This window comes from Grammomys surdaster, unplaced genomic scaffold, assembly GCF_004785775.1.
Source record: "Grammomys surdaster isolate TR1022 unplaced genomic scaffold, NIH_TR_1.0 310, whole genome shotgun sequence".
NCBI lineage: Eukaryota > Metazoa > Chordata > Mammalia > Rodentia > Muridae > Grammomys > Grammomys surdaster.
Genome location: NW_021604729.1, coordinates 564,226 through 591,215, shown reverse-complemented (window position 1 = coordinate 591,215; position 26,990 = coordinate 564,226). Strand labels below are relative to the sequence as shown.

Below are 26,990 nucleotides of genomic sequence, written 5' to 3'. Positions count from 1 at the left end.
GAAGATGCCCCTCAGTGTCTGCCTACCTCATCCAAAGTCCCCAGCTGCATAGACAATCAAACTCCAGCGGTGGAGGATGCAGCTTTAGGATAGGAAGGGAAATGAGTTGGAGTGAAACTGAAAGGAAGGCTCTCTTCCTGGCTCTGGGAAAGCCAGCAGACAGGCTAAGACGGCCCAGGAGAAGGGAGATTTTTAGAAAGCTGGATGAAAGGGACCCTGTGATCCACAGAGTTTCATTTCTCCTAAATACTGGGTGACGTAGGCAGCCACAGGGCCAGTTAAAAGGGGAAGCCCGGAGTTTCTTAAGAAGCAGAAAAAAAGGACAGAGGCTAAGCTGGGAGGAAGAGAAACGGTCAAAGAGGAGTGTGTGGAGGAGGTGGCAGGGCCAGGGGAGACATTGTGGCCCAGGTGTCATAAGAGAAGGGGACAGCAGTTGAAAAAGGCAGCTAAGGGAGGAGACTAGCAGGAAAGGAGGCCGGGAGGATAGAGAAGCAGAGCAAGCAGAATGATGGGGTGGGGTTGGGGGGTAGTCTAGGCCAGAGTGAAGGAAGGAGAGGAGATGACTTGGTAGAAGCACAGGGAAGATAAAAAAGAAGAACTAGGGAGTAGAGGGAGAGAGTGGAGAATTAAGGTCGAGATAGAAACGGACCTGAGGGAAAAAGAGGAGACGGGGTGAGAAAAGAGGGGCTATCCGGGTTAGGGGAGAAGAGGGGAAGGCAGAGGAGAGAGTGTGGGTCGCGGAGACAGGAAGTCCACGATGTCCGCGCTCGAAGAGCAGCCAAGCAGGTCGGGAGAGCGGCAACCGCTGGTGGCCCAAGGCCCGAGGGGCCCCCGACGATGGAGACGGACAGCAGCTGCTGCGGTGCTGCTAGTGGAGATGCTGGAACGCGCTGCCTTCTTTGGCATCACCTCCAACCTCGTGCTCTACCTCAACAGCTTGAACTTCAATTGGGATGGCGAGCAGGCGTCGCGGGCCACACTCCTCTTCCTAGGGGCCTCCTACCTTCTGGCTCCAGTGGGAGGCTGGCTGGCAGACGTCTACCTGGGCCGTTTCCTCGCTATCTCACTCAGCCTGCTGCTCTACCTGGCCGCCTCTGGCTTGTTGCTCACCACCATCACCGATGATGGCCGAAGATCTTTCTGTGGAGAGATGCCCGAGTTGCCACTGGAACCTGCCTGCCCATCCACAAACTGCCAAGGCTCCAGGTCCAGCCCCTACTGTGCAACTACCCTCTACTTGGTGTTGCTTCTCCTGGCACTGGCTGCCAGCTCCGTCAGGAGCAACCTCACCTCATTCGGGGCTGACCAGGTGAGTGGCTAGAGGCGTTGTGCTACGGAGGCCAAGGGGGTCTGGAAATCCTGAGATAGAGGTTCTAGCCTCCAGAGGGGCTTCAGACAAACCACTTCCCCTCTCTACATCAGTTTCCTTATATGAAAACGGACAGGCTGCTTGCTATAGAAAGAGTCATGTAGGAGTCTCAGGAGGATTAGCCACAGGTCCCACGGTCCTCTGAGCCATGCCTCATGCCCCAGGCCTATTGCCTTTTGTTTTTTTAAGACAGGGTCCCAGCATTCCAGCCTGGCCTTCAACAGAGAGCAGGTCCTCAGGGACAGTGAAGCAGCTGAGTCTCAGGTCCCAGCTTGAGCCCTGTCTGAATTTTGTCAGTGGGACTTGGGTGTTAGTGCAGGGGCCAGCCAGCGTTTTCTCACCCAGCAACACCAGAGGCAGTGGGTAAATGACTGACTTGAAGTCTTGCTGACATGGCTCTGTTTTGGAAGCTGTGCTCAAATAGGATAGTTGATAATGAATACACTAGTAGAGAATATTATTAAAACAACCACACACAGTGTGAATAAACACAGGCAGAATTCAGAAACACACATAGACAGCCACGGGAAAGACAAGATGTCCATGGAAGGGGGACAGGTGATAGGGGTAGTGCGATCAGGCTACTGGGTGACTTGTACTTCTCTCTAGTTTACCTCAAAAGCACTCACAAGGTAGACAGTTTTAAATGAGTTGTCTTCCAGCTGGCATCCACAACCCAGCACCCCCCAACACACTGTGACCAAAGTCCTTACTAAGGATTTCCCTTTTTAATAGTAGTTACTGTATTGCTCATGTGTGTTTGTGTCTTTGCAAGTGTATGTATTGTGAACAACCTCCGATCAGGAGCTTCCCAATACTCACTGAAAGGAATGTTCCTTCTTCTCTTAACTGTACTCTTTGATTGACATCCCACTACTTACCCACTCCCAGCTGCCCTAAAACCCTGGCGTAGATAGGGGTGACCAACTATTAACAGGGACTAGCAGGCAAATAACAAACAAACTCTTCAAAACTGAATACAAAGAAAACTTTATTGATATTGAATGTGCTACAAGGGGTAGCAGACTGGGAAGTAGCTGTTATGCTGCCTACAGTACAGGGTAATCATGTGTGGGTGTCCGTTTGGTTAGGATGAGTCTTTGTGGGCATTACTGGCATGTGATTTGGGCCCCATGAAGGAAGACAGCTCAGATGGGTAGTGTACTGTTCCGGGAGGTTAGCACGAGCTGTTATTTATAGAGTTTTCTATTGAGTAATATTAACTATGCAAATGAGAGTCATGCAAATCTAGGCAGTTCCTATTAATCAAAATTCAGCCCTAGCAGTTGGGATTCCTGGACCAAGCTTGTGAACATTTTCTAAAAGAGACCATCTCTGTTTTCTGGCCTCTCATCAGTGGTCTTTCTACCATATTTCCAGGGGTCTCAGCCAGTGAGCATCTCTTCTCTTCTTCCTTCTGGTGGAAGAGCTGGTTGCCCAGACAACAGATCACTGAGCCTTTGTAACGTCCACAGCTTTTCTCAGTGAGTCATCTCTTGAGCTCAGTCATTGCTATTTTAACATAAAATCACTATGTATAAGATAAATATTATTTCTGTGTTGGCAGCCATCACAACAAATCCATTGTGCTAGAATTCTTGAATCTCAGCCCATGAAAAGTTTCAAACCAGACTCTGGGTTGAAGGGCTCCTATCCCTTCTCACAACCCTGTAATCTTTGCTGTCTTTGTATCCCACTCCCTAGGACAGTGTAGAGACACCAGACTGCCTTGAGGTAATGTAGACTTCATTGGATTTGAGTTCTTTAGAGATGGCTCTACTGCAGTGGAGAAATAGGCAGGGCCACACGATTGGGTGTAGCTGAGCACAGGGCAGGCTGATGTAGCATTCAGAAGATGAAGTAATCAGTCCAGAGACATGAGATGTCTGGCACCATCTGGAAAAGAGCCATGCCTAGGAGCTTCGAGTTCAGCACACTTGCTGATTTCAGGAAGGGTTATCCATCATTCTCCACAAGGTATTTTCTTGCTCTAGAAGAACTCATTTATATCCTACATGGGCTGCCTGGTCTTTCCCTTCAAGCTACACTTGTCATATGCACTTACTTCCAATTAATAAATAGAAGTAGCTGTTCATAATGGGGTGTATTCAACTTTCTGCTTGAAGGTCCAGGCAAGGATTCTCCACAAGCTGACGTAGCAGAGCCCCTCCTTCATTCGCCAAGGGCACCTTGTGGAATCCCCAAGGCACTGCAATTTTAAGCACATCTGTACAGATTATAACTTGACATTTAGATAAGGAGAAAAACATTTACTCTTCCTCGGCATAACAGCTGCAAGGAAAGCATGGGATAATCCTTTTAGGAATGGAAATATGTATTCCATGTTTGGAAAGGGTGGTAGGATAGTGATGGATTCTGAGATTTGGTGGTTATTGGAACATGGCCGTTAGCCAGACCTGGTATGGCAGGCCTGTAATTCCAGCTACTTGGGAGGTTTGGGAAGGAGGGTGGTAAATTCTCCATTAGCTACAGAGTGAGTTCAAGATCAGTCTTTACTACTTAGTGAAAATTTGTTTCAAAATAAAAGTCAAAGAGGGCTAGGGATATATCTCAGTGGTAGAACACATGTGTAGCATACTTGAGACCCTAAGCTGGACCTTCAGCATGGAAGGTAGAGGGGTAAGACTACGTGCTACAAAAACATGAGAACCTGAGGCAGGATGCACATATCCTACAACACATACACACATATGTACACACATAGATAAACCTCAGCGGACGTGCACGTGCACACACACACACACACTCGAAGAGATTCATTTGAGAAGTGACCCTCAGTTCTTATGATTTTTTATAAATGTAGAAGCCTGGACCTTTCTTCTGAGCTGTTTAATCAGAATCTAGGGATCGTGGTCTGGGAATGCAGCCAGTGCAGCTAGCCAAAGACAGCAGGCCAGAGTGGGAGGATCCACTGTGGATTGACCTAAATCCTAGGGTGAGATCTGACCTTGCTAAGGGGTTTATGAAAGATAGTTTTTCGTAAGGTCAAGGCCTGCTCTGAGTCTATGCATTTAGAACCACCTCCACCCACCTGCTCTGTCTCTCCAGCTTTGTTTGATCGTGGATAGAAGGGAGGGAGGCACACCAGAGGGGCAAACTTCCATGCAGTTCTCAGGTTGCAGCTCAAGCTGCAGACGAAATTCTTAATCAGTCTCAGTCTGATCTTTCAGTAGCCAGCATAGGTCACATTTAATAGTAGGGCATGAACTGAGACTTCTGTGACTTTTGCTGATTATGAAAGTAACGCATTGTGTGCGTTGTTCAAAGACAAAGGAATAAATCAACCAGAAGTGAACAGAATGGCTTTGAAGACAGTTGTCGTATGTCCTAGTTGGTGACAATAAAAAAACAATGTGTGTCATGAGCATATAAAACAGCTGGGTGACAGTGTTTTGGTTGTTAACTGGCTCTCAGGAGAAGGGTATATTCGTGGCTGGGAGAGATTGTTCAACAATTAACATGCTCACTGTGCAAGTATGAAGACCAGAGTCTAAATTCCCAGAACCCACACAGATTGTCAAGTGGACTTGGTGGCCCACTTGTAATTCCAGCCTTGAAAAGCAGAGATAGGATCCCCAGAAAAACCTGGCTAAGGAGACTAGCCATATTGGTGAACTCTGGGTTTGATTGAGAGACCCTACCTCACAGAATAAAGCAAACTAACAAATTGAGGACAATTCCTGATATCAGGCCTCAAACTTCCATAGGTACACCCACACATATGCATGAGCACCCTCGGGACATGTATACCTATATATAAGCAAACGTGCATGAACACATATGTATACAATATACATGAAAAAAATGTATGTTCATTTTTCATTTAATATATTATATATATCTTTTAATGGATATTTATTATATATATATTTAGCAACCAGAGATTAGCAATGTGCTTACTTGCTGACCTCAGAGGCATCCCTGTGGGATGTATCTGTACAAAGTCCCCCCTGGGTCCTCCCTCACTCTCATCCCTGGCTGAATGGCAGGTGATGGATCACGGGCGCGATGCCACCCGCCGCTTCTTCAACTGGTTCTACTGGAGCATCAACCTGGGTGCCATACTGTCCCTGCTGGTGGTGGCCTTCATCGAGCAGAACATCAGCTTCCTATGGGGCTACAGCATCATCGTGGGCCTTGTGGGCCTGGCATTCTTCATTTTTCTCTTTGCCACACCTGTCTTCATCACCAAGCCCCCAACAGGCAGCCAAGTGTCATCTATGTTGAAGCTTGCATTCCAAAACTGTTGTCCCTGCCGGCGGCCCTCTTCCAGGTATCAAAGGGCAAAAGTGGCTGCCAAGCACCACCCCTGGGGTGGGGGTGGGGTAAGTCCAACTTGGCTTTCTGGTTCAGCTTCAGGGCTGGCAATGAATGAGAAGCTGCCCTACATTGGATCAGAGCCACTATGACTGAGGCTGGTGGTTAAACTGAAAATGATGGGGGGGGCGGGGGTTGCCAGTGCTGATGTTGGCTTCCAAGTACTATGAAGACCTGAGTTCCATCCCAAGTACCCCCCAAAAAACAAACAAACAAACAAACAAACAAGCCTGTCATGGTGGCACAAACCTACAGTCTCAGCACTGGGGAGGTAGAGACAGGTGAGTCCCTGGGACTTGTTGGACATCCGTCTTAGCCTAATTCTTGAGCTGCAGGCCAATGAGATCATTGGCATCACAAAGAAGGCAGACAGTACTCCTAAAAATGAAATTCAAGGTTCCAGTGTTATTTATTCTCTGGCCTCTCCATGCACATGAACACATTTGTATCTGTGTAAACACACATGCACACACACACACACATACACACACACACACTCACACACACACACACAATGACTTGAGAGATGTCTTAATTTATAAAGTGTTTGCTGCATAAGCACAAGGAGTTGAATTTAGAACCCATGTAAAAAGCATGGCTCGGTCACATGCATGCTTGTAATCCCAGCACTGGGGGTGGTGGGAGTGGAGACAGAAGGATCACTGGCTTGCTGGTCGACAGCCTAGCCCCAGGTTCAATAAGAGACCTTATCTCAATCAGGTGTCCTCTGGTCGCCATGTGCACTTGTGCCCTGTTCCTCCCCCCTCCCCCCCTTTCCCTCTCTCTCTTTCTCTACCTCCCTTCATCTCTCCATCCCTCACACACAAATTTAAAAACATGTTAATAGGTGAGAAGGAATTAAGAAAGATACTCAGTGTCACCTGTAGCCTACACGGGAAAGTGCACACACAGTGTTGTAAGTTGACTGTTGCTGTGACAAACACCATGGTCAAAAGTAAAGTAGAGGGGTGGAGAAATGGCTCAGTGGTTAAGAGCACTGACTGCACTTCCAGAGGTCCTGAGTTCAATTCCCAGCAACCACATGGTGGCTCACAACCATCTGTAATGGCATCTGATGTCCTCTTCTGGTGTGTCTGAAGACAGCTACAGTGTACTCACATACAAAAAATAAATAAATCTTAAAAAAAAAAAAGTAATGTAGAGAAACTGGGTGGGGATGGTGTGCAGGTCTTTAATCCCAGCACTTAGGAGGCAGAGACAGGTGGATCTCTGTGAATTAGAGGCCAACCTGGTCTATAGAAAGACCTCCAGGGCTACACAAAGAAATCCTGCTTAGAGTAACAAAAAGGGGGGCACTTAGAGGAGGAAAGAGTTTATTTCCACTTACAGGTTATAGCCCATCACTGAAGAAAGTCAGAGCAGGAACGTAAAGCAGAAACCATGAAGGAATACAGCTCTCTGGTTTGTTCAGGTTCATGTTGACTTTTTCTACACAACCCTGGATCACTCGCCCAGGGAATGGTGCCCACAACAGTGGGCTAGGGCCTCCTACATCAATTAAAAATCAAAATAATTTCCTATAGTCCTTCCCACAGGCCAATCTTATCTGGGAAACCTCTCAGTTGAGACTCTCTTCTCAGGTGACTCTAAGCTGTGTGACAAAGCTGACAGTTAAAGTTAACTAAGATACCTGTACTCATGTACTGAACAACAACATACATGCACATATACACACATATGTATACATACACATACATACAGAAACACATATATACAAATATACACATACACACAGACAGACACACATACACACACATACACACACACATACACACTCACACATTTGCACATTGAGTAAATTAAGTTTTTAAAGACTGGACTGAAAGGACAGAAGTTGATTACCAAGCATTTCCATGGACACTTGCAATCCACTTCTCGCAGCTGTGAGCTCATGAGGGAGGAGCCATGCCAATTGCTTTCTGAATGTTCTATTTCACTTAATAACAGGGTTGCTTATTTTAGAATAATTAGGTCAACTGTGGCTCCACTTTTGCCCTTTGCTCTTTGCCCTTTATTCTGAGAATACCGGATTTTTTCCTTGTCTAAGAACCTTGCATCATCCTTTGAGATTCAAGGAAGGATAACATCTCTCCAAAGACTCAGATCATATCTCAGTGTGGCCACCATGTTACCTGCCCATCCCGATTGTCATCTCCAGTCTGCTGACAGTGTTTATTTTTACTGCCAGTCCCATCAACACATCACCACTGCTGCCAGGACCATCACTGTCCTCTGGCTTTCTTTTTTCCTTTTTAAAAATGTGATTGTGTTTGTACATCTGTGTGTGTGTGTTGTGTATGTGTGTGTGTGTGTTGTGTATGTGTGTGTGTGTGGTGTGTATGCTGTGTGTGTGTGTGGTGTGTATGTGTGTGGTGTGTATGCTGTGTGTGTGGTGTGTATGTGTGTGTGTGGTGTGTGGTGTGTGTGTGTGTGTGTGTGTGGTGTGTGTGTGTGGTGTGTATGTGTGGTGTGTATGTGTGGTGTGTATGTGTGTGTGTGTATGTATGGGCATAAGCCTGCTACAACATGCATTTGGAGATCATACTTGTGGGAATCCGTTCTCTCATACCATATGGACCCCAGGGATCAAGCACAGGTGGTGAGCCTTGACCTATTGAGCCATCTTCTTATACCTCCAGACTCTTCAACTAGCTTACAAAATAGCAAGTTTCCTTCTGGCTTTGATACATCCTAAGTTTTTGTTAACCCTCCCCTCTTCATCTCTTTGCCCCACTCCTCACTGTACCCTTCTGCCCCATCCTCCCTTCCCACTTCCTATCACATGCATTCTATCACCCTTCCTAACCCTTTGTTAAGCCTCTTTCGTTCTCCTTTCCTGGTCCTCTTTCTCTTTCCCTAGCATCTGAACACAATCACACACACATACACACATGTAGCAATCCTTAGCAGCTAGGATCCATACATGAGAAAGACCTAAGGTACTTTCTGTTTCCACCCATTTCCCTCAGATTTCATAATTTCATTGTTCTTTACAGTTGAATAAAAGTCTATCATGTACAATTGACTACTTATGACAAGCAGATCTGTCTCTAATTCCTGGCTGGACTCAGTCCCAGCTGGGGTCAATGGGATCTAGAGCAGAAGGAGGATGCACCAGCCTTCCCCAGCCTGTTTGGTTGCCAGAGGTCAGTCAGTGAAGTACAGGTGCCAAGGAGTCTGGTGCTTTAATAAATAGCTCTTACTGCCTCACAAACCTCACCGCAACTGAGTCAAGCCCCAGCTTTTCATCCTCTCTCAAACGCTGGGGGTAACTAGGGTTAGCAGGGCTTGTCTTCTGCTGCTCTTGGCATCCCCGGGTCATTTGGGAGCTTCAAAGGGCTAGATTCTAGAACATTCTCACACGGTGGGACTAGATGGTGAGGTCAGAGCTCAGCTGGGACTGCTGGTGAGAGCCTCGGTTTCCCCTTCCGTGTGGCCTCGTCTGTTGCTTGCACTTCTCTGGGGATGGTGTCTGGGATGTGAGAAGAGGGAGCATTCTAAGAAGGAATGTTCCAGACGGTGGGAAGCAGAAGCTGTGGGTCTTCTTAAGGCTTGCAGAGTCTTATACTTCCAAAGTATGGCATGATCCAAGTGTCACAAAGCTAGCTTGGATCTGGCAAGAGCAACAGACCACAGTGCTGGTAAAGAACAGCACAGAATGCTCGGAGGGAAGGAGGTGATGGCAGCTGTCCCTGAAGAAGACCAGCTGGACATTTGCCCTTTGAAGTCTCAGAGGACAGCTCAGGGCTTTCAGATGAGAAAGGTTCAGAAACCCTGAGGGCAAAGGGTAAAGGTTGTAGTGGTGGTCAGTCTATCTGGTCTCCTGGTAATGGCTCTTCCATCTCTGCCTCTCTGCTCTCTACCTCACTGTTAAGTTCACTAAGGATAGACTTGGGGTCAGCAGCAAGGGAACTGATGTACATCAAACCTGTGGTAGACTCTGAGTCAGGTGTGTGCTGGGACTTTTGTGATTCCTGTGGTAAATGGATGCCATGGGTCAAAAAAAAAAAATCCCTGAAGACTGCTTTCCTCTGAGCCGGGTTTGCCACGCCCAATCCAAACACTGTATATAGCTTGAGAGAAGTGTAAGTCTGTGACAGCTTGGGTGACATCAATCACCTATCTATTGGGGGTGATAGTGAGGGTGATGGAGTTGCTGCTAGTGTTCAGAACAGTGTGATGGAGGGGAGGAGTGCCTGGGATGAGGGAGATCTGGGAGTTGGTTCTCTCCATCCATCCACTGTGCAGACTCAGGGGATTAAACTCAGATTAAAGGCAAGTGCCTTTACCAGCTGAGCCATCTCACCTTCCTCCCTACCCCCATCCCTCACACAATGGGGATCCTGGGAGGATGATGGAGGCAGAAACAGTGGCATTGGTCCTAGAGTCGAGTTGAGTTGTGGCTGTCTTTTTTTTTTCTCTCCCTATTGCCTTAAAGGAATTCTGAAGGTGCCCACCTGTTGCCTGACCAGAGGTCTAACCAGCCTGGACCTTCTCCACAAGAAGATATGGCCAACTTCCAGGTGCTGGTGAAGATCCTGCCTGTGATGGTGACCCTTGTACCTTACTGGATGGTATATTTCCAGGTAGGTGCCTCTGCCTTCTGATCAGGGGCCTGACACTCCAGCACCCCTCATGGGCTCAGCCTCTGTCTTAGAAGCCCATAGCATTACTTCCCTAGGGTAATGGTGTGTGTGTGTGTGTGTGTGTCCAGGTATATGCATGTGTACATAGACTTCATGCACATGTGAGTGTATATATGTGCAGGCATGTATGTGTCCAGGCATGTGCGTGTGTACATAGACTTGATGCACATGTGAGCGTATATATGTGCATCATATATGTGTGCATGTGCTTTCAGACGTGTGGAGCGAGGGCAGTAACCTAATCCATTCCGAACCCCCAGGCAACAAGGCCTTAGCCACCTACACCCTCTTCATTGGAGAGAGCCTAAGATCCCTATCATAGGCTGCTAGTCTAGGGTGGCACAGACTGGCCCACATGATACAAGGACATGGGCAAGATGTCCATAACAGCTGTCAGGACATTGACATCCTTCTACAGAGGTCGACCAGTGGCTGCTAACCCAAGGGACCCCAGAGCATCCCCTGTATGGTCCCCTGCCAGGAGTCTCCTGGAACCCCTGCACTTCAGGGTAGCTAGACTGACAATGTCTGGTACAGTCAGGGTTGAGGGCACCAAACCTGCTCTTTCCAGCAGCTGTTTCCAAACTCCTCTGGCAGATCAGTACCTCTCCACTGGCTGTATCAACCTTCAGCACTCAGTGAAGACAGTCATATCATTATGTTCCCCATTTCAATAAACACTTGTCCATACCCATCCTGTGTGAAACCTGGAGACACAAACAGGAAGAGCATGTGAGTGGCCGCAGCTAGGTCTGGGACCATCTGTGGGCACTGCCCATGGCCTGAGAACACCAGAAGCCCCCACCCCCAAGTTTCCCCTCACTGAGAAGTAGGGTAGAGGTGCCTTTCCCTGATTTGGGGAAGGACCAACTGCCCTGGAGCTGTGGCTAAGGAATGCCTATCCTGAAGCATCCTGGAGCTAGAGGTTCAGTGACCAGCTCCATCCCAACCTGTCTCCATCTCTCCACAGATGCAGTCCACCTATGTCCTACAAGGTCTCCACCTCCATATCCCCAACATCTTCCGGACCAATCCTAACATCTCTTCGTCACTGAGATCTGATAGCAATAACTACAGGGTAAGAGAGTAAGTGCATGGTCAGCCCCAGCCAGAATCTACATCCAGTGTGAATAGGAGGAAATGGAGCTGGCTGCAGCTCCCACCCCACCCCTCAGTGAGGCAGCATGTTTAGGACACAAGAGAAGCACCTGTGGAGGGGGTGTGCAACACCAAGCCCCTCTCTCAGCATGAGCAGCTGCCCACAGAGCTCAGGCCAGGTATCTCCCCAATGCTGCTGCTCACCGTCCATTTTGCACTCCCAGTGCACACACAGATTGCTCCAACGCTGCCTTTTCTCCTATTTCCCTGGGACCCTTTCCATGTTGAGCTCAGGATGGAAAGTTGTGTCCAGGAAGAACTTCTTTGCCTTCCTAGATATAATCCTGTCCCCTAGTCACACAATTGAGAAGACTGAGTTCTATGGGTATTGGTGTTCGAACAGGACCACTAGCCCTGGGTTACTCAGGGATATTGTCCAGCCCAGAGCTCTTTCTGCTCAGCTAGCCTGCCTATCCTGGCCCTCTTCCCCTCAGATCCCAGAAGCCTGGCTCCTGCTGGCCAATGTTGTGGTGATACTGATTCTGGTCCCTGTCAAGGACCACTTGATCGATCCTCTGTTGCTGCGGTGCAAGCTGCTGCCCTCAGCTCTGCAGAAGATGGCCCTGGGCATGTTCTTTGGGTTCACCTCCATCATTGTGGCAGGTGGGTGATGTATCATGTTCATTCAGACCTTGAGAGGTCCTGCCCTCAAGACAGTATAAGAGAGTGAAAGTCACTGGACAGTGCACACTCGCAGCCCTCGGCACTCAGAAGGACCAGGATTTCAAGGCCGACCTGGCTACCTGAGACTGTCTGAAAACAAAGAAAAATAAAACAGCCAAGTGAACACTGCCTTGTTGATCACGTGCAACACAAACTGGATTCTTTTATGGCTCTGCTCTTTAAAGTATTTTGTCGTATGCCAAATCCTTAGGCATTTTATCCCCAGGGAGTTTATTGCTTTTTGGGTAAGGGGATGGAATCTCCACAAGGTTAGGTGACTTGACCAGGGTTCCACAACAAGGCAATGGAAGGGCCAGGACTGGAATGCAAGTCCAATCTGATTGTGATTCATTCACCAGGGCAAAGGTGTCTCCCAAGCACTGAAGGGGAGAAGATGATAAAATCCAGGTTGGAAACTGCCACGATACCACTAACCTTGCCCTAGAGAAGCCATGTGATCTTATGGAAAGTAGGCCAACTTGAAAACCAGATATACCAGGACTAAGATTCAGCCCTAACTGATTATCACCTGTGTGACTCTGGGCTGATTGCTCAACCTAAGTTTCACTTTCTTCATTTGCAAAGAATGTCATAACAGACTGGATTAATGAAACTCCTTCGAAATACAAGACCTAGCTGAGCTTCCTAGCAAGCAAGGTGGGGGGTTGGGGGGTTGGAACTCAAGCTCTAAACTGCCTGGAGTAGTCTGATGGTTCTCTTGGTCCCCACCCCACAACCCCTTAGGAGTCCTGGAGAAAGAACGCTTACAGTACATTGCTGCCAACCAGACAGTGCCTCAGCTGATTGGGAAGGACTTATACTATGCAGCACCACTGTCTATCTGGTGGCAAATCCCTCAGTATCTGCTCATCGGGATCAGTGAGATTTTTGCCAGCATCTCAGGTACACTGGCTTCCCTCCCTGGCTCTTACACTGGATCTGAGCTCTATTTGGGTGTACCTCCAGACTAGGAGGGAACCATGGGCACAGCACTGTGGCTTCTGTATGGAAGGGAGCAATGATTTTGAATGAGGTCTGCATCTGTTCTGGTGAGGTTGGAGGGACTTCCAGACTTGAGCCAGCACTGCAGCAGACCCTGTGGAGCGGGCGGTTAAAAGGCACTTTCCATATATCCCTATGTGCTGTGGACTGTTTGCCTTTTGCCTTTGCCTCTTTCCTCAATAATCCCCTGGCATGGGGGTTCTTCCCTTCTGGAACTCAAGACTGTGTCCGTGTGTGTGTGTGTGTGTGTGTGTGTGTGTGTGTGTGTGTGTATGTGTATGCATGCACTCCCAACCCTGTTCCAACCTGGTCAGGGAGCCAGGACTGTAAGCAGTGGGTAGGCTCTCCCACTAGGCCCTGGTGGAAATCCTGCATCTTGATGATAAAACCGTGAACTCAAGTTGCAAGCAAAAAAACACAACCAGTGCCAACCTGAGGACTGTAGAGTGTGGCTGGGCTGTGAGTAAGGCAGGGAGGGACAAGACGGGCTTCTGGGAAAGCTGAAGTCAGCAAGTGTGGGAAGGACCTTAATGCAATAACTGCATGGGCCAGGAGCACGGTGTGGAGGGAGGGGGATGGCACTGGAGAGGAGAGTGTGGGAGGAGCAAAGTCACAGTGGATCTAATGGCTGAGCCTGGATGGTGACGCTTCCCCTGAGGCCAGCAGCACCTTTCCTTCCTCCCATCAGTCTGACGGGAATGGAAGCCTCCAAGAAGTTTCAGAGAGCCATCTAGCCAAGTGTGGGTAATGAAGTCAGGGCCCAGGAAAGATGGGACAAAACGGGAAGCCTCTATGTGGAACCTGTTTTAGAGGCTGAATGGAAATGATTTGGTGCTGGTGTAGAAGGAAGGTGGGCACAGAAGGTGGGGGAGAAGCTGAAAAAGCTACTGACTCAGCTGTAACTCATCCCCATCACTGGGGTACCCAGGAGGAAGGGAAGTAGTCAGAGCTCTGGGTTGTGTTTATGGTATCCAGGGCGAGTGCCTCATCAGGTGTGGGTGAGCAGGGCAGATAACGTGCATCATGTCACAGGTATGCCGGTGCTGCCAGCCATGAGGGCACAGCCATCCAAGGGAATAGGATAGAGGCTTGGAAGAGTGTGATTCCCCACTTGGACCCATCTCTGCTTGCCCTGTAGCTCAAGTCCCTCCTGTGTTTCTCCCACAGGTCTGGAGTTCGCTTACTCAGAAGCCCCACGATCCATGCAGGGTGCAATCATGGGCATCTTCTTCTGCCTTTCTGGGGTAGGCTCACTGCTAGGCTCTGGCTTGGTGGCCCTACTATCCTTTCCTGGGGGCTGGATGTACTGCCCCAAGGACTTCGGTGAGTGAGAAGGGATCCTCCCCAGAGAAGACAGGATTGGAGGGAGGCTTAGGGATAGGAAGAACAGCCATGCTTTAGACTCAGTGGCCCTCAGAGGTTCAAACCTTCTTGCTTCTGGAACTCAGCCATTACTGCTGAGTCGGGGGTAGTGGTGGAGGGGCTGGTGTTTGCTTCAAGCCTTCGAATAGAGGAATGGGAGACACACCAAAAACACTTGGGGAGTTAAGATACCAGAGGGCTCTCTCCCAAGGACTCTTAGACCACACCAGTTGGTGTGTGGCTTTAGCTACTAACCCATCGAGCCTCTCCCCACCCACATGCCAGCCCTCCTGTCCCCAGGGAACATCAACAACTGCCAGATGGACCGTTACTTCTTCCTGCTAGCCGGCATTCAGGCTGTCACAGCTGTCCTGTTTCTCTGGATTGCTGGTCGCTATGAGAGGACTCGTCAGGACCCCGGCTTCCAGAGCTCGTCCAGCAGGGTCAGGGGTTAATGGTCTCCATCCACCCAGATAGAGAGTGTCACAGCAGTACTCAGCTATGCCCATTCCTTACTCATTTATTCTGTACCCAACAGTAGAATGAAGTGGTTCCCATAAATAAGGGGCATGCGCCCTCCCTCTTGACCATAGTCCACGACAAGGGGTGGGGGTGGAAGGGGCCTGGGATGGGGTCTCTGAGGGGACCCAGCAGGGGATTCAGATCAACAAGCACCAGAGGATGAGTGTGAGGGTCAGGCAAGTAGTATAGCCAGATATCCCACTGGTCCCAATGCCTGAGCTGGTGGGCAGAGCTGTACCCGGCAGGCCAGGGAGTAGTCAGGAGCTGCCCCGGATCCTCTCCATGTAGTTTCGAAGCTCCTCTGGGTCCTTCAGCCCCATGTCCTCGCACACCCAGCGGATGTCCTCCTCACCTGCCACCAGGATGGACTGTACAGCTGGGGCCCCTACGGGCTCCTCAGGCAGCTGGGCTGGGGGCGCTGGTGCAAATGTCACAAACTCGACTCGCTTCCGACGTCCCCCGGCTTCTTTGCGGGCCAGGGTGCTCGAGGAGCCAGCAGGGCCCTCTGAATCATTGGGGGCCACGGTTGAGGCATCCCCTCCTGCCCCAGTTTCACAGGGGCAGCCCCCCTCCCCCTTGGGTGGACCCGAGGAAGAGCATCGGTCCAGCTGCCGACTCAGTTCCTCCTGATTGGTGCCCAGCCAGACCCAGTTATGTGGCTGAGGGGAGGCAGGGTCTGTAGCGCTGTCAGGAGGCTCTTTGCGCTGGTAGCGCAACACAAAGATCACACCATTGACCAGGAAGATGAGGATGGTCAAGCAGAAGATGCCCAGCAGAGCGTACATTCCCAGCTCTAGGTCGGTAACACGCTGAGGGGCAGGCACCATCTCTTCCTCATCTTCCTCCTCTTCTTTGGCCTCATTCTCTTCCTTCCCAGCGTCTTCCTCTGCCCGATCAAACTTTCCCCTAATACCCACATGGCCCCCCATATCACCTGCTACCTGCCGCTTTCCCTCCACAGTGGCTTCTGTGAACGGTGGGGTCCGGGCAGGGCTGGATGGGAGGGGAGGAGCTGGTGTGGGCAAAGGGGGTAGCCCCAGCCAGGCTGTGCCTGAGGCCAGGGGTACACGATGGCGGCCCCGGCGGCAGGGTTCCGGAGGGTGCAGAGCCACGTGTAGTGGCAGCCCTTCGGCACCCACGCCACTCACCACCACACCAAGTTGGGCTCCCTGCTCTTCAGCTGGCAGAACAGCACCGGGCTCCTCAGCTGAGACCGACAGTCCCAGGTCATTGCGGTCGTAGAGCTCGGCTGGTGCCAAAGTGTGGTCAGAGAAGGACAGCCACAGGGAGAGGGCCACCTCCTGCAGGGCACACGGACACAAGCAGAGACACGCGAGGGCACGCACGCATGCACACACAGACCACTCCCACAGTGACAGGCCACATGGAAGAAAGAGCACGGAGGAAACAGAGACACAGGCAAATGGACAAAACACAGGGAGAGAGGGGACGCGTGTCAATCACCTGTCTGCCACTCAGCCCAGGAGTCTGAATCCTCAGGAGAACCTAATGAACCTCCCAACGCCATTCTCCAGCCAGCTACTGCTTGATCACTTCCAGCCAGAGAACTCACTACCTCACAGGGAAGTAGGCCTTATTTGGAAAACCCTAGAGCAAGGGGTCCAAGTACCAGGACCCACTTCCTCCCATCCTCCTCTTCCTCCATCACCCCCCTTCTATAGCAGTTAACCATGCTCTCTCCCCCCCAGCCATCACCTGCTTTGGGGCTGGAAGAGCTGACTGGGCCCAGCATGTGGCTGTGACCTCTCCAGGGTGGGACATGCCCCGGCTCAGGGACAGTGAGATGCCCATCACTGGCTGAACTCGCAGATCCAGCACTGAGACCTTGTCGTCTGTCACCGCCAGTGCCTGCTCCCCCAGGATGGAGTCAGATAGCGGGGAACGAACCTAAGAGTGGGAAGCAACTGAAAATGGGGGTTCTCCCACACACAGTCTCCCTAAAGTACCCTGTTTTGGCATCATCATCTCTACACTCTAACACATAAAGACTCCAATCCACACCAGAGGGCAGTGTCCTTTTTCAGAGGCCTGGTTCCTACACACCTATACCCTAGCCCTTCACACCTATAGCATTCCCTACAGTGAACTCCATTCTCATTCAGCCCCCTATGCCTCCCAGATTGCCCACCTATTCTCCTCAGACACAATAAGCCCCTTCTGCAGCCTTCACACCTAACCATGAACAGTCTGGGGACACCAGTACCCTGGGAGAAGGGGATAAAGTCTTGCTCTTTAGCGTCCCCTGTGGTGGCTCACCTCGATAGAAGTGACTCCAGGCTCCCGTCCCACTAGGATGCGGCCACCTTCCAAAGAGGCTATACGAGGATCTTGCACGTGGGCATGGGCTGCCACGAGGTGACTCACATCCAGCAACCAGTCAGGACCTAGTAGGTGGGTGAGGCGGCGGCCACCGTCCAGCGGGTGAGCCGCAAAGGGCACCAAGAAGCGCACACCAGCTCTTTGGTACTGCAGGCGGCATCCACGGGAGCGCCGCTCTACCTCCTCAGCAGCAGCCTCAGGCTCCAACTGCCTGCGGGGAGGGGCGTCAGTGAGGGCCCCGCCCACTGGATGCCACGCCTTCCCCAAACTCCAAACTCAGCAAGACCCTGCCCAGACACCTATCTAGAGGTTCTAGATGAAAGTTTAATGCCCTTGCTCCAGCCTACCCAGTGTAATTGATTTCTATGGAGCTTGAGGCCATTCAAGGCTTTGAATAGTGAACATTCTCAGGGATGGAATGTAGAACTGAAGAAGGGTAGACAGAAAACCAAGCAAAAAGAATCTGTATGTGTTACAGCAGACTTGGAAGCAGGGGGGAGAGGAGTATAGAGGTTGCCAGTTCACACTACAGCCTCCGGGGTTCTGACGGTCAAAGGAAAGGTGATAGCTAATATTGACAAAAATCTAGAATTCACCTAGGAGACAAATCTCTGGGCATGACAGCAAGGTAGCTTTTTAATCAGGGTGACCGAGGTGGGAAGATGCACTATGGGCAGTACCATCTCATCAGTGGAGGTCCCACTACTGAATAAGAAGTTCAAATTGAGATGAGCACCAGCATCCGTCCATCTGTCCGTCCGTCGGTCCATCCATCTCCCTGCTTCCTAACTTTGGATGCAATGTGGCCTGTCCAACTGTCTAAACTCCTGCCACTATGACTGTCCCACCACAATGGGATGTACTTTGAACTGTGAGCCAAAATAAACCCTGTGTTTCTTAAGTTTCTTTTATCAAATACTTTGTCATGGCAACACGGGAAAGTAATGAATACAGGATGGATGGGCAGAAGGCATTTCAAGCAGAGAGCAGTGTTTCAGACCCCAGCCTGGGTCCACAGAAGTGTCCGCTGAGTATCTTTAGTCTAAGAAGGAATTCACTAAGGTCTATGTCCTATGGGCTCCTGCAGGTCTGCACTCACCCTTCTGCTGGGCCTGGGATCCTCCAGCCTCGGATTTGTTCCAGAGTGGTGTCCGTCAGCTCAATGTGCAAGGGGAGAACTGGGGCCCATACAGTCAGCTTCAGTGAGGCCCGAAGTCGGCGCCACCAGAAGTCCACCCTCACCCCCTTGGCACCCCGGCTCTCCTGGCCAGCCACGAACACAGCATCACAGGCCTCAGATACCTATGGAAGGCAGAGATGGGGTGAGGCAGAAATGACAGGCACTGATACAGCATCACCTACTCCAGCCATAAGCAGGGCTACAACTCAAATTCAGCTCTGATCACAAATGAGTGTTTTGTGGTGAGCTGGATGGGGGGAATCACTGCTCTTAGCTTAAAGTATTTTGCTGTACTACCAAAATCCACTGCAGGGACATTGGGACATACTTTAGGTTCTCCAAGGGATGAGGTGAGCCATTTGCATGCAACATACACAGCCTAGCAGGGTCCTCCTATCAGGGTCTGGGTTGAACTTACAACTGTAGCTCCTCTGTGCCAATCTCAGACATTGGTGCTGGAGACACCTAACAGCCAGCTCCAGCTAAGTGGGTGAAGGCAGAGGGGCTAGACAGACCCTCAGGGAATCCACTCAGGGAATCCCAAGGTGCTATCACTGCTGCCTGGGATCTGGGTCAATGCTTCTTCACTAGGACCTTGAGACAGAGAAAGCTATCTACCCTCTTACCCCCCACCCCCGGTTATTACAACAGTGCTTATCATGATTAAGTCATCATATTATAACAGCAGAAACTGATGATACTTTAGTTCTTGCTATCGCTGGGTACTGTCTTAGGTACCTTTATTTCTTCCAGCAACCTAACAATATGTTAAAGTTGAGGGGGACTGGAGGCTCAGAGTGATTAAGACACTTGCATAGGACCACACAGCTAGTAACAAAGATGGGTTGTGATGATTAATACTGTCAGCTTGACAAGACCTAGAACTCCCTAGGAGACGAATCTGGAGACATGTCTGTGAGGGAATTCCTAGAATGAGCTCACTGAGGTGGGAGAAATCCTTTTATCTGAGCACCAGTATTCATCTTTCTGCCTCCTGACTACAGTGCAATGTGAGCCTCCAGCTCCTATACTTTCTTTCCTGCTGTAACGGACCACTGTACCCTCAAACCTCAAACTACGAGCCAGAATATGCACTTCCTTCCTAAGCTGCTTTTGTCAGGTATTTTGTCTCAGCATTGAGAGAAAGTAACTAACACATGTCTCCCCAAAACCTCCCTGACTCCAAAGCACATCCAGTGTTTCAGCGTAGCTCCCTGGCCAGGGCCAAGATGAACGACTGGATAATCAATGTAAAAATAAGCTTAAGCCTGGGTGGTGGTGGCGCATGCCTTTAATCCCAGCACTTGGGAGGCAGAGGCAGGAGGATCTCTATGAGTTCAAGGCCAGCTTGGTCTACAGAGTGAGCTCCAGGACAGCCAGGGATATACAAAGAAACCATCTTGAAAACCAAAAAATTTAAAAAAATAAAAATAAAAAGCTGAAGGCTGAGCTTTGAGGGTTCCCGGTCTACTCTAGAGAGATGATGACTGGAACAACAAAAAAAGGTTGACATCATGTCCCTGCCATGAGGTTTGTGGTTAAGAAGCTGTTCACTCAGCTGCAGAAAGGAACAAAGCTATTTTGTCTGGCTGTGTAGACTCACAGAGACAAGCACCGCCACTCACCTGCAGGACTTGTGTATTGGCTGACTCACAGCCAATGTGCTCTGTCACCTCCTCCAGGGCTCCCCCACTATCCACAGTGACAAGACGCACAGGGATACGCTGGGTCACTCCAGTCAATGGAGCCGTGTTTACCAGCTCTTCAGCCTGAGGGTGTAAGGGGCATTTAGTTCCAGGGCTCTCTCCTTCTGGAGTTCCTGAGAGCAGGCTTCCAGTGGAGCTGAGCTCAGAGGGCAGGCTCTTACCTTGGCCAGAGGGATGAGGGCTCTGATGTCTCGCTCAGACACCAGGATTTCCCACACCATTTTGTCCTTCTCTGCTTCAGGGGCCTGACCTGGGTACTCCAGCTGCCATGTGACAGGGCGAGTGACTGCCACACCCCCACCAGTGCTATTCTCCACCGCAAAGTCCACCCACAGGAACTCAGACAGTTCAAGGGGGCTGCTGGCAGAAGAGAGATGAGCTGAGTGTTTGCCAGCTGCCAGGTACCCCCTGCATTCATAAGCAGGCTCTACAGTTATCCCCATTTGACTGGCAAGAAGGCCAAGGCACAGAGGTGATGTGAGTCCCCCAAGGTCACAGTGGAAAGTGACAGAGCCTAAGCCTGCATCCTGGCTTCAGAGCCCAACTTGGCCTCTAGGCCCCTCTTAAGATCCACAGAACCAGTAATCTGTGTCCCCAAATGCTCACTGGGGTAGGGTGGGGCATCCACACTCTAGGGCTAGAACTCTCTAGGCACCTGGAATCTGGCCCCACAGGCTCAGCACGGTGACAGGTGATCAGGCTGGTATGGTGCTTTGAGCCCTTGAAGCGGTCTAGCTTAGCAGTCCAGAAGGTGGGCTGGGCTGGGCGGGCAGCTGTCACCTGCAGCCCTTTCTTCACCTTGATCCTGCAAAGAGGGTACAGGTTGTTGGTCAAGATGGAGACTGAGCCACCAATTGCTTTGGGAAGGCAGATGAGGAGCCAGAGATGTTACCCCCGTCTGGCCTTCCCAGTTCCAACAGGAATCTCCCTCTATTCCTCCCAGAAGGCCCCCAAATCAAGACAGGTCACATCATGCTCCTTTTCTACCCTCCTCAAAGCCACTTTCAACTCTCTACTGACTACACGCTGAAGCCCAGGCCTGGTGTTCCAGAGCCTCCAGGTCCTCGCTCAGCCTCAATAGGGGCAGTGACATCTCGTCATACATTTTAGGTTTGGGCCACGCCAAGAGTCATCCCACCCTAGCCCAGCTCATGTCCTCAGGCCTTTGCCCAGGCTACACCCACAGCCTAGTCTAACTTTCTTCCTAAACACTATTTCTTGTAGGTGGTAGATGATTTTCCCCTTACTCTGCCCACCAGACCAAGTCCTCAGGGTTCATCATAGCTTGAGCTGAGCACCCCAACCCCACACTGTCTAATTTAGTTCATGTTTTCTCTTCTAGTCCTTGGTACAGATGGGGGCAGAGTCTTGCACACTTCTGTGCAACAACTCCAATATGGAGACACAGGATTTGTACTGAAAGATCTGAGGAGTCAGTGCATGATGGAGACTGAGTAGGCATGAGAGGTGGGTAGGGAGACACGTGGGATGGAACTCCCACAGACCCACACATGTAGAAGAGAAGTTACATTACACATCCTTGCCAGTTTCATTGGGTAGGAGAGAGGATGGTTGGGAGTAGCTTCCATAGAAAAGGATAACAGAATGGGAGTGTCTGATGGGAAGGAGTGGGCTTTGTCCAAAGGCTGCCCCCCTTAGCAAGAGTGCCAAGCAGGAGAAACTTATAGCTACTCAAGCCCAGATAGATATCCATCTTATCAACGTTTGAATATAACCTAGCACTGGACACTGCACTTCTCAGGCTCCAAGCCTCTCCTGCCTCCTCTACCCCAGGACATGAAGTCCCAGGGAGGCTTTCTACTTCTGGATTGTGCCCAGCACAGTATCTTACAATTCTCTGCTTGGGACTTTTATGCAGAACTCATGGTTGGTGGAGACCCAGAGCTCCAGTGAGACCACAGGAAAACTAGAAACCCGCTGTCTTCCTACTTAAGCCCCTATTACCTCTTCCACCCACAGGGGCCCGATACTCACCGCAGAGTAAGAAGGCTGGCAGTGAAGTTGTGTCGAAGCAGGAGGGTGGCAGTGAAGAGCTGGCCAGGCCTCATTGGCACATCAGGTGCACGCAAAGTGACTACTTCATCCAGAGGTACCTCCTGGTACTGTGGGGGGTCTTCGGGGTGCAGCTCCACACCACCCACTGGGAGAGCCTGCTCCCGGGGTTCCTCCTCTGTGCCAGGGCCACAGCCCCCAGGGCCCTCACCTGCAGGCTCCAGCGTGTAGGCCAGTTCGGCCCTTGTGGTGGCACTTTGGGAGAACCAGTGAGAAGGGAATTCCAGTTCCACCACACAGGCACCCAGAGACGGCTGCAAACACAAGAGCAAAGGCTGTGGATGGCCTGGGAAGGGTGGGAAGGAGTCTTGCTCCCATTGGCAGAAAAACCTATGAAAAGCAGAGCCAAGGATGTCTCCTGGGTGCCACCATAAACTAGAGACCCACCAGGTCTAGGTGTCAGACTACTCTGTAGGTCACTCTTCAGCAAAATGGGCTAATCTTTACCACATCCCAGGACTTGCCTAGAGCTCAGAATGTCAAAAGCAAGAGACAGTTCTCTCCAGTACTGCACAATAGTGGAACTAGAACCCACAAAAGTTCCATCACTACACACACTACACACAAAGGTTAATGGCTCTGTTAGTGACTCTAACGTTTGTCTCATTTCTTCCTTCTCCAGTTCCCTATAGGTGGGAACTGGTGCCTCAGAGACATTACATGCCCAAAGCCATGTACCATGGACTGAAATCCCCAAGGGACCCTCTCCCAGGGCAATCGAGAACCAAATCAGAGCCAGGTACAATGCCCCTAGATTCTCAGACTGTGGTAGAGTCCTTTCCTTTCGACCCTGGCACACCTGCATGGGTGCAGCAGCAGAAACAACTCGCTCACCTGGAAGCGGCAGGCCTGGTGGGCAGTGCCTGCAGGGTGTGTGGCATGTAATCGGGCACAGGGCAAGCTGCCAGGTCCTGGTGGCCAATCCTGCCCTTTGAGGTGGAAGAGGACACGGGCATAGGGCTCTGCTGGAGTCACCGCTGCTTCCACAGAGACAGCCCGCACATCCCAAGGGACGGGCCGCCGGTGGGGCTCGGTGACCCTAGGAGGGACCACCTGGAAAAGGACAAGCATGCTCAACTGCAGGGTCATGTGGAGAGGCAGATAACACGATAGCCAGGTCTGAGAAGGTGGGATTTCAGGCTTCTAATCTCAGTGTAGCAAGAGATTAGAGGCCTCAGTCTTCCTGTGTAGAGAATGGGAAAAACTATCTATGGTCACATCAACCTAATCCGCCTAATCCCTTGTTGGTACTTAGGTGGGAGAATAAAAAGAGCTCCAGAACCCTATGAGTCTCATTTGCCTGGGAGTCCCCGGGCCCTATCCTTACCTGCTGAGTGGCAAAAGGTGGGTAGGAGGCCCGGAGAAGCGGCTGTGCCCTGGGCCAGGGCTGCATGAGCAGGAAGGTCTCAGAGCGGGAACCCAGGGAAGAGTTGGCAGGTGGGTAGTGGCCCACCTGCTGCACACGAAAATGCTCTGGGGCATCCAGGAGTTCCAGGGCCACGGGCAGGTAGATGGGGTCCAGGGTGTCATGGTTACTGTCAACTGAAGAGGATTAAGGAAGTGAGACGTTGGATGGCTACAGAACTCACAGAGGTTGAACAGGGCTTCATTCTCACTATGGGGCTGGGGATGAGAGGGCAAAGTGGACTACAAATGTACCATCTCCCAGATGTAGAGAAATCATCCCATTTCACAGATGAGGTGACCGAGGTACTGAGAGCCTCACAAAATAGGGCATTTGGAGAGCAGAACTCCTCCTGTACTGGGAACTACTCAGTAAAAGATGGCTCCCAGCTGAGCTCTGTAGAAATGGAGACTCTTTTTGCTATGTGTGTGTCCTTTGGTGGACATGGCTGGTTACCCCCTCCAACTCCAATGTTGACTCTTTTTTCTGTGTCTGTGTCCTTTGGTGAGCATGGCTGGTCATCCCCTCCAACTCCATGGCACACCCACACCAAATTTCCAAACTTGATCCCCTCTTGGGATCAAGCCCTAGTCCTAGCTGGGGATTGGGGTTCAGGAATGAGAACTGGGGAGGGTATCAAAGAGGTCAGTGAGGCTACCGGCACTCACAAAGGCTGGGAATACAAACCTGAGGAGATGGAATACTTGATCATAAAAAGCACAAAGGTTCACTATGGCCATATTGATTTGTACTATAATCCCCAAAGAGTAACAATTTTTAAAGCACTTAACCCCACACAGATTCAATTTTACATGTAGTAAACCTCTCAGTTCTCACACAATTCTGTGGATTAAGTTCTATTACTACAAATTCCACTTAATGGATTTTAAAACGATCTATAAGGGTTCTCCAACCTGCAGTGAACCTGAGAGGCCAGTAAGGAATTCACCACCTAGCTACCCAGCCTTTCCATCCAATGCAACACCAGCATGCCATGTGGGCTTCACAAGGGACCCCTACTCTCCTTCAGGGTCAAGAGTACATTCTGCCTCCTCGAGGAAGCCTTCTGTGGTCACGCAGCCCTTTGCTAGACACCTTGTTCTGGCTCTGCTTGCTGCTACTGCTTTTCTAAGATGGGAACAATCCTCGTTTCTCCAGAGTACCTGAAACCGCAAATGCCGCCAATATGCCTGGCTGGGCTGCCTCTCCTGAATTATGTCAACCCCAGGCTGGCTCCGTCTTACTCATTCTGGAATTCCCTTGACTCTCTCTGAAGAGGTCTCTCTCTCTGAGGGCAGAGATCTGACTTTATGTCCTAGTTCTACTCCGTGAAAGGCAGGCCAGTCACCAGCATCTTGAAGCCTGGGTTTCCTCACTGGTACAAGGGGTGGGAGTATTTCATAATCCGGTGGGCAGGAGAGGGCTTTGTAAAATTGGTTAGATTATACGTGAAGTGAGATTGTTAGTGAGTGGAATGACAAAGCTTTCTTCCCCTCACTGTGGAGGGGTTATTAGGACTCCCAGTGGTTCTGCAGGGTGTGGAGCAGGTACCTGAAAGAAGTTCCAGAAGCAGCCCTCTCAGCACCGCCACAGCGGCGGGGCTTTTCTCTAGGGCACCCCACAACTCTGTGCACCAGTATCCCTATGGGTAACAAGTGAGTGACTGTTGGCCCTTAGGGTGGCTCCCGTCCACCTTCTAATTCAATGCTTTCATAATTACAAGATGCTCTGTAGCCTGCCTCCCACGGACTTCCATGTTCTCCCATCACCAGGAGTCCAGCCCTCTTGATGGGGGCAGAAGAGTAGAGATTACTTCACCATCTCCCAATTCCCATAACATCTTCCAACCTTTCAGCCCCAGCTCATGTCAGGCATGCTATAGCTGCTGCCCCTTCCTTACCCAGTGATGGGTACACCCACAAGGGCTCAGAAAGGCAAGGCTGGGACTCTCCCAGAAGATTCCAAGATTGGAGATCTCCTTGGAACAGGGAGAGAAAGAAGCATATCTCTTGGGTCCCAGGCAGGCAAAGAGGCTGTTTTGCATTCCTGTGACTAACCGTTGGGCTGCTGGGGTCTAGAAAAGCAGGTGAGGGAGAGGTGTTGCATGGGGAAGCAGGGCAGTCGGGTTAGATGTCAGGGCTGGAGAGGGGAAGAGTTGGGACTGGGCTGGTGAAGAAGGGAGTGAGAAGACCTTAGGCTCAGGTAGGAGCATCCAGATGGTGCACAGAGAAGGCAAAAGGGCTGTTGGCTGGGAGCCGGTTTCCCAAGGTTAGACCTCTCCAGGGCATCGCTCTAGGTTTAGTTCTAGAGCCCAGAGGCTTAGGGACATCACTGGCGCATGGCCTCGGCCAGGAAGAGCCAGGTCGTCCCTCCCATCCCCTCCCCTCCCTTCCCACTGACCTCTCACGACTTCCAGGGCGAGAGCCACCAGGAGGCAAAGCCAGGCACCGTAGGGCCCCCGAGGGGCTGCAGCCGCGCGTTCAGTCATTGAGGCGCACTTCTTCCCACCAAAGGCGGGTAACCGGCGCGCGGCTCAGGTGGCTGCGATCTGGCCCCGCATCTCCCGCGCCCGCTCCGCGCCGGCCACTCTGGCCAGCCAGTTCTCTGCGCCGCCAGCCCGCGGCTGCAGTTCCCAGACAATGGAGCGGGAGCAGTAGGGTGGGAGGGAACGCGGGCACATGGGCTGTCCCCTTCGCCCCGCCGGGTCCTAGTGCCCTGCGGATCCCAAAACCCAGAGCGCCGGTGCCTAGGGTCAGAAGAAGGCAGCGAGCGTCCCTGGAGACTAAGCAGTTCGATGCCCTCTGCCAGGAGGCACAAGGTGAGTTCTGGGATTCCTCATGGAAGCTGATGATCAAAGAGAAACCCAAAGAAGCAAAAAACGTTTCCTCTGCCTCATCCCCTCCCCATAAGCATCTCACCTGTGAAGGCATCTAGAATTCAGGGACATAAGAGAACAGAGCTGCTGGGGCAGAAAAGGAGAGGCCAAACCAGGCCAGATTGACAACCTTAGGCCATCCGTGGAGGCAGCTTGTTTCATGCCCAAATCTATCCCAAAAAGAGTCCCAAAGGGTAAAGGGTGCAGGCTGGTCAACCCTTCTGAGGAAGCCCTGACTCTCGGTCCCGGTCCCACTTGCTTAGCCTTGCACCCAGGTAGTGTTGGAAGAAGTCCAAAAGATCTGGTATCTCCATAACAACCTAAAGAGGA

The 26,990-nt window shown here is 50.9% G+C and overlaps 2 protein-coding genes across 3 annotated transcripts; one reads left to right on the top strand and one right to left on the bottom strand.

Annotated features, from left to right (window-relative positions):
• Positions 1 to 175: 175 nt before the first annotated feature.
• Slc15a3 (solute carrier family 15 member 3) lies at positions 176 to 15,147 on the top strand. Its single transcript, XM_028777475.1, has 8 exons — positions 176 to 1,309; positions 5,380 to 5,663; positions 10,167 to 10,314; positions 11,345 to 11,452; positions 11,967 to 12,135; positions 12,940 to 13,098; positions 14,365 to 14,520; positions 14,860 to 15,147. Exons 1-8 carry the CDS (start codon positions 758 to 760, stop codon positions 15,012 to 15,014), a joined length of 1,731 nt encoding a protein of 576 aa, XP_028633308.1. The 5' UTR covers positions 176 to 757; the 3' UTR covers positions 15,015 to 15,147.
• On the bottom strand, positions 15,064 to 26,302 carry Tmem132a (transmembrane protein 132A). Of its 2 annotated transcripts, none has more exons than XM_028777478.1 (11): positions 26,186 to 26,302; positions 23,708 to 23,922; positions 23,215 to 23,433; positions 22,303 to 22,634; positions 20,963 to 21,112; positions 20,469 to 20,667; positions 20,227 to 20,370; positions 18,521 to 18,723; positions 17,359 to 17,632; positions 16,798 to 16,989; positions 15,064 to 16,382 (listed from the first exon to the last, which is right to left on the bottom strand). In XM_028777478.1, the coding sequence occupies exons 1-11, from the start codon at positions 26,271 to 26,273 to the stop codon at positions 15,339 to 15,341; spliced, it is 3,060 nt and encodes a 1,019-aa protein (XP_028633311.1). In that variant the 5' UTR covers positions 26,274 to 26,302; the 3' UTR covers positions 15,064 to 15,338. The 2 variants fall into 2 exon arrangements, with proteins under 2 accessions (XP_028633311.1, XP_028633310.1); XM_028777477.1 differs by having other exon boundaries at positions 20,469 to 20,664.
• Positions 26,303 to 26,990: the final 688 nt, after the last annotated feature.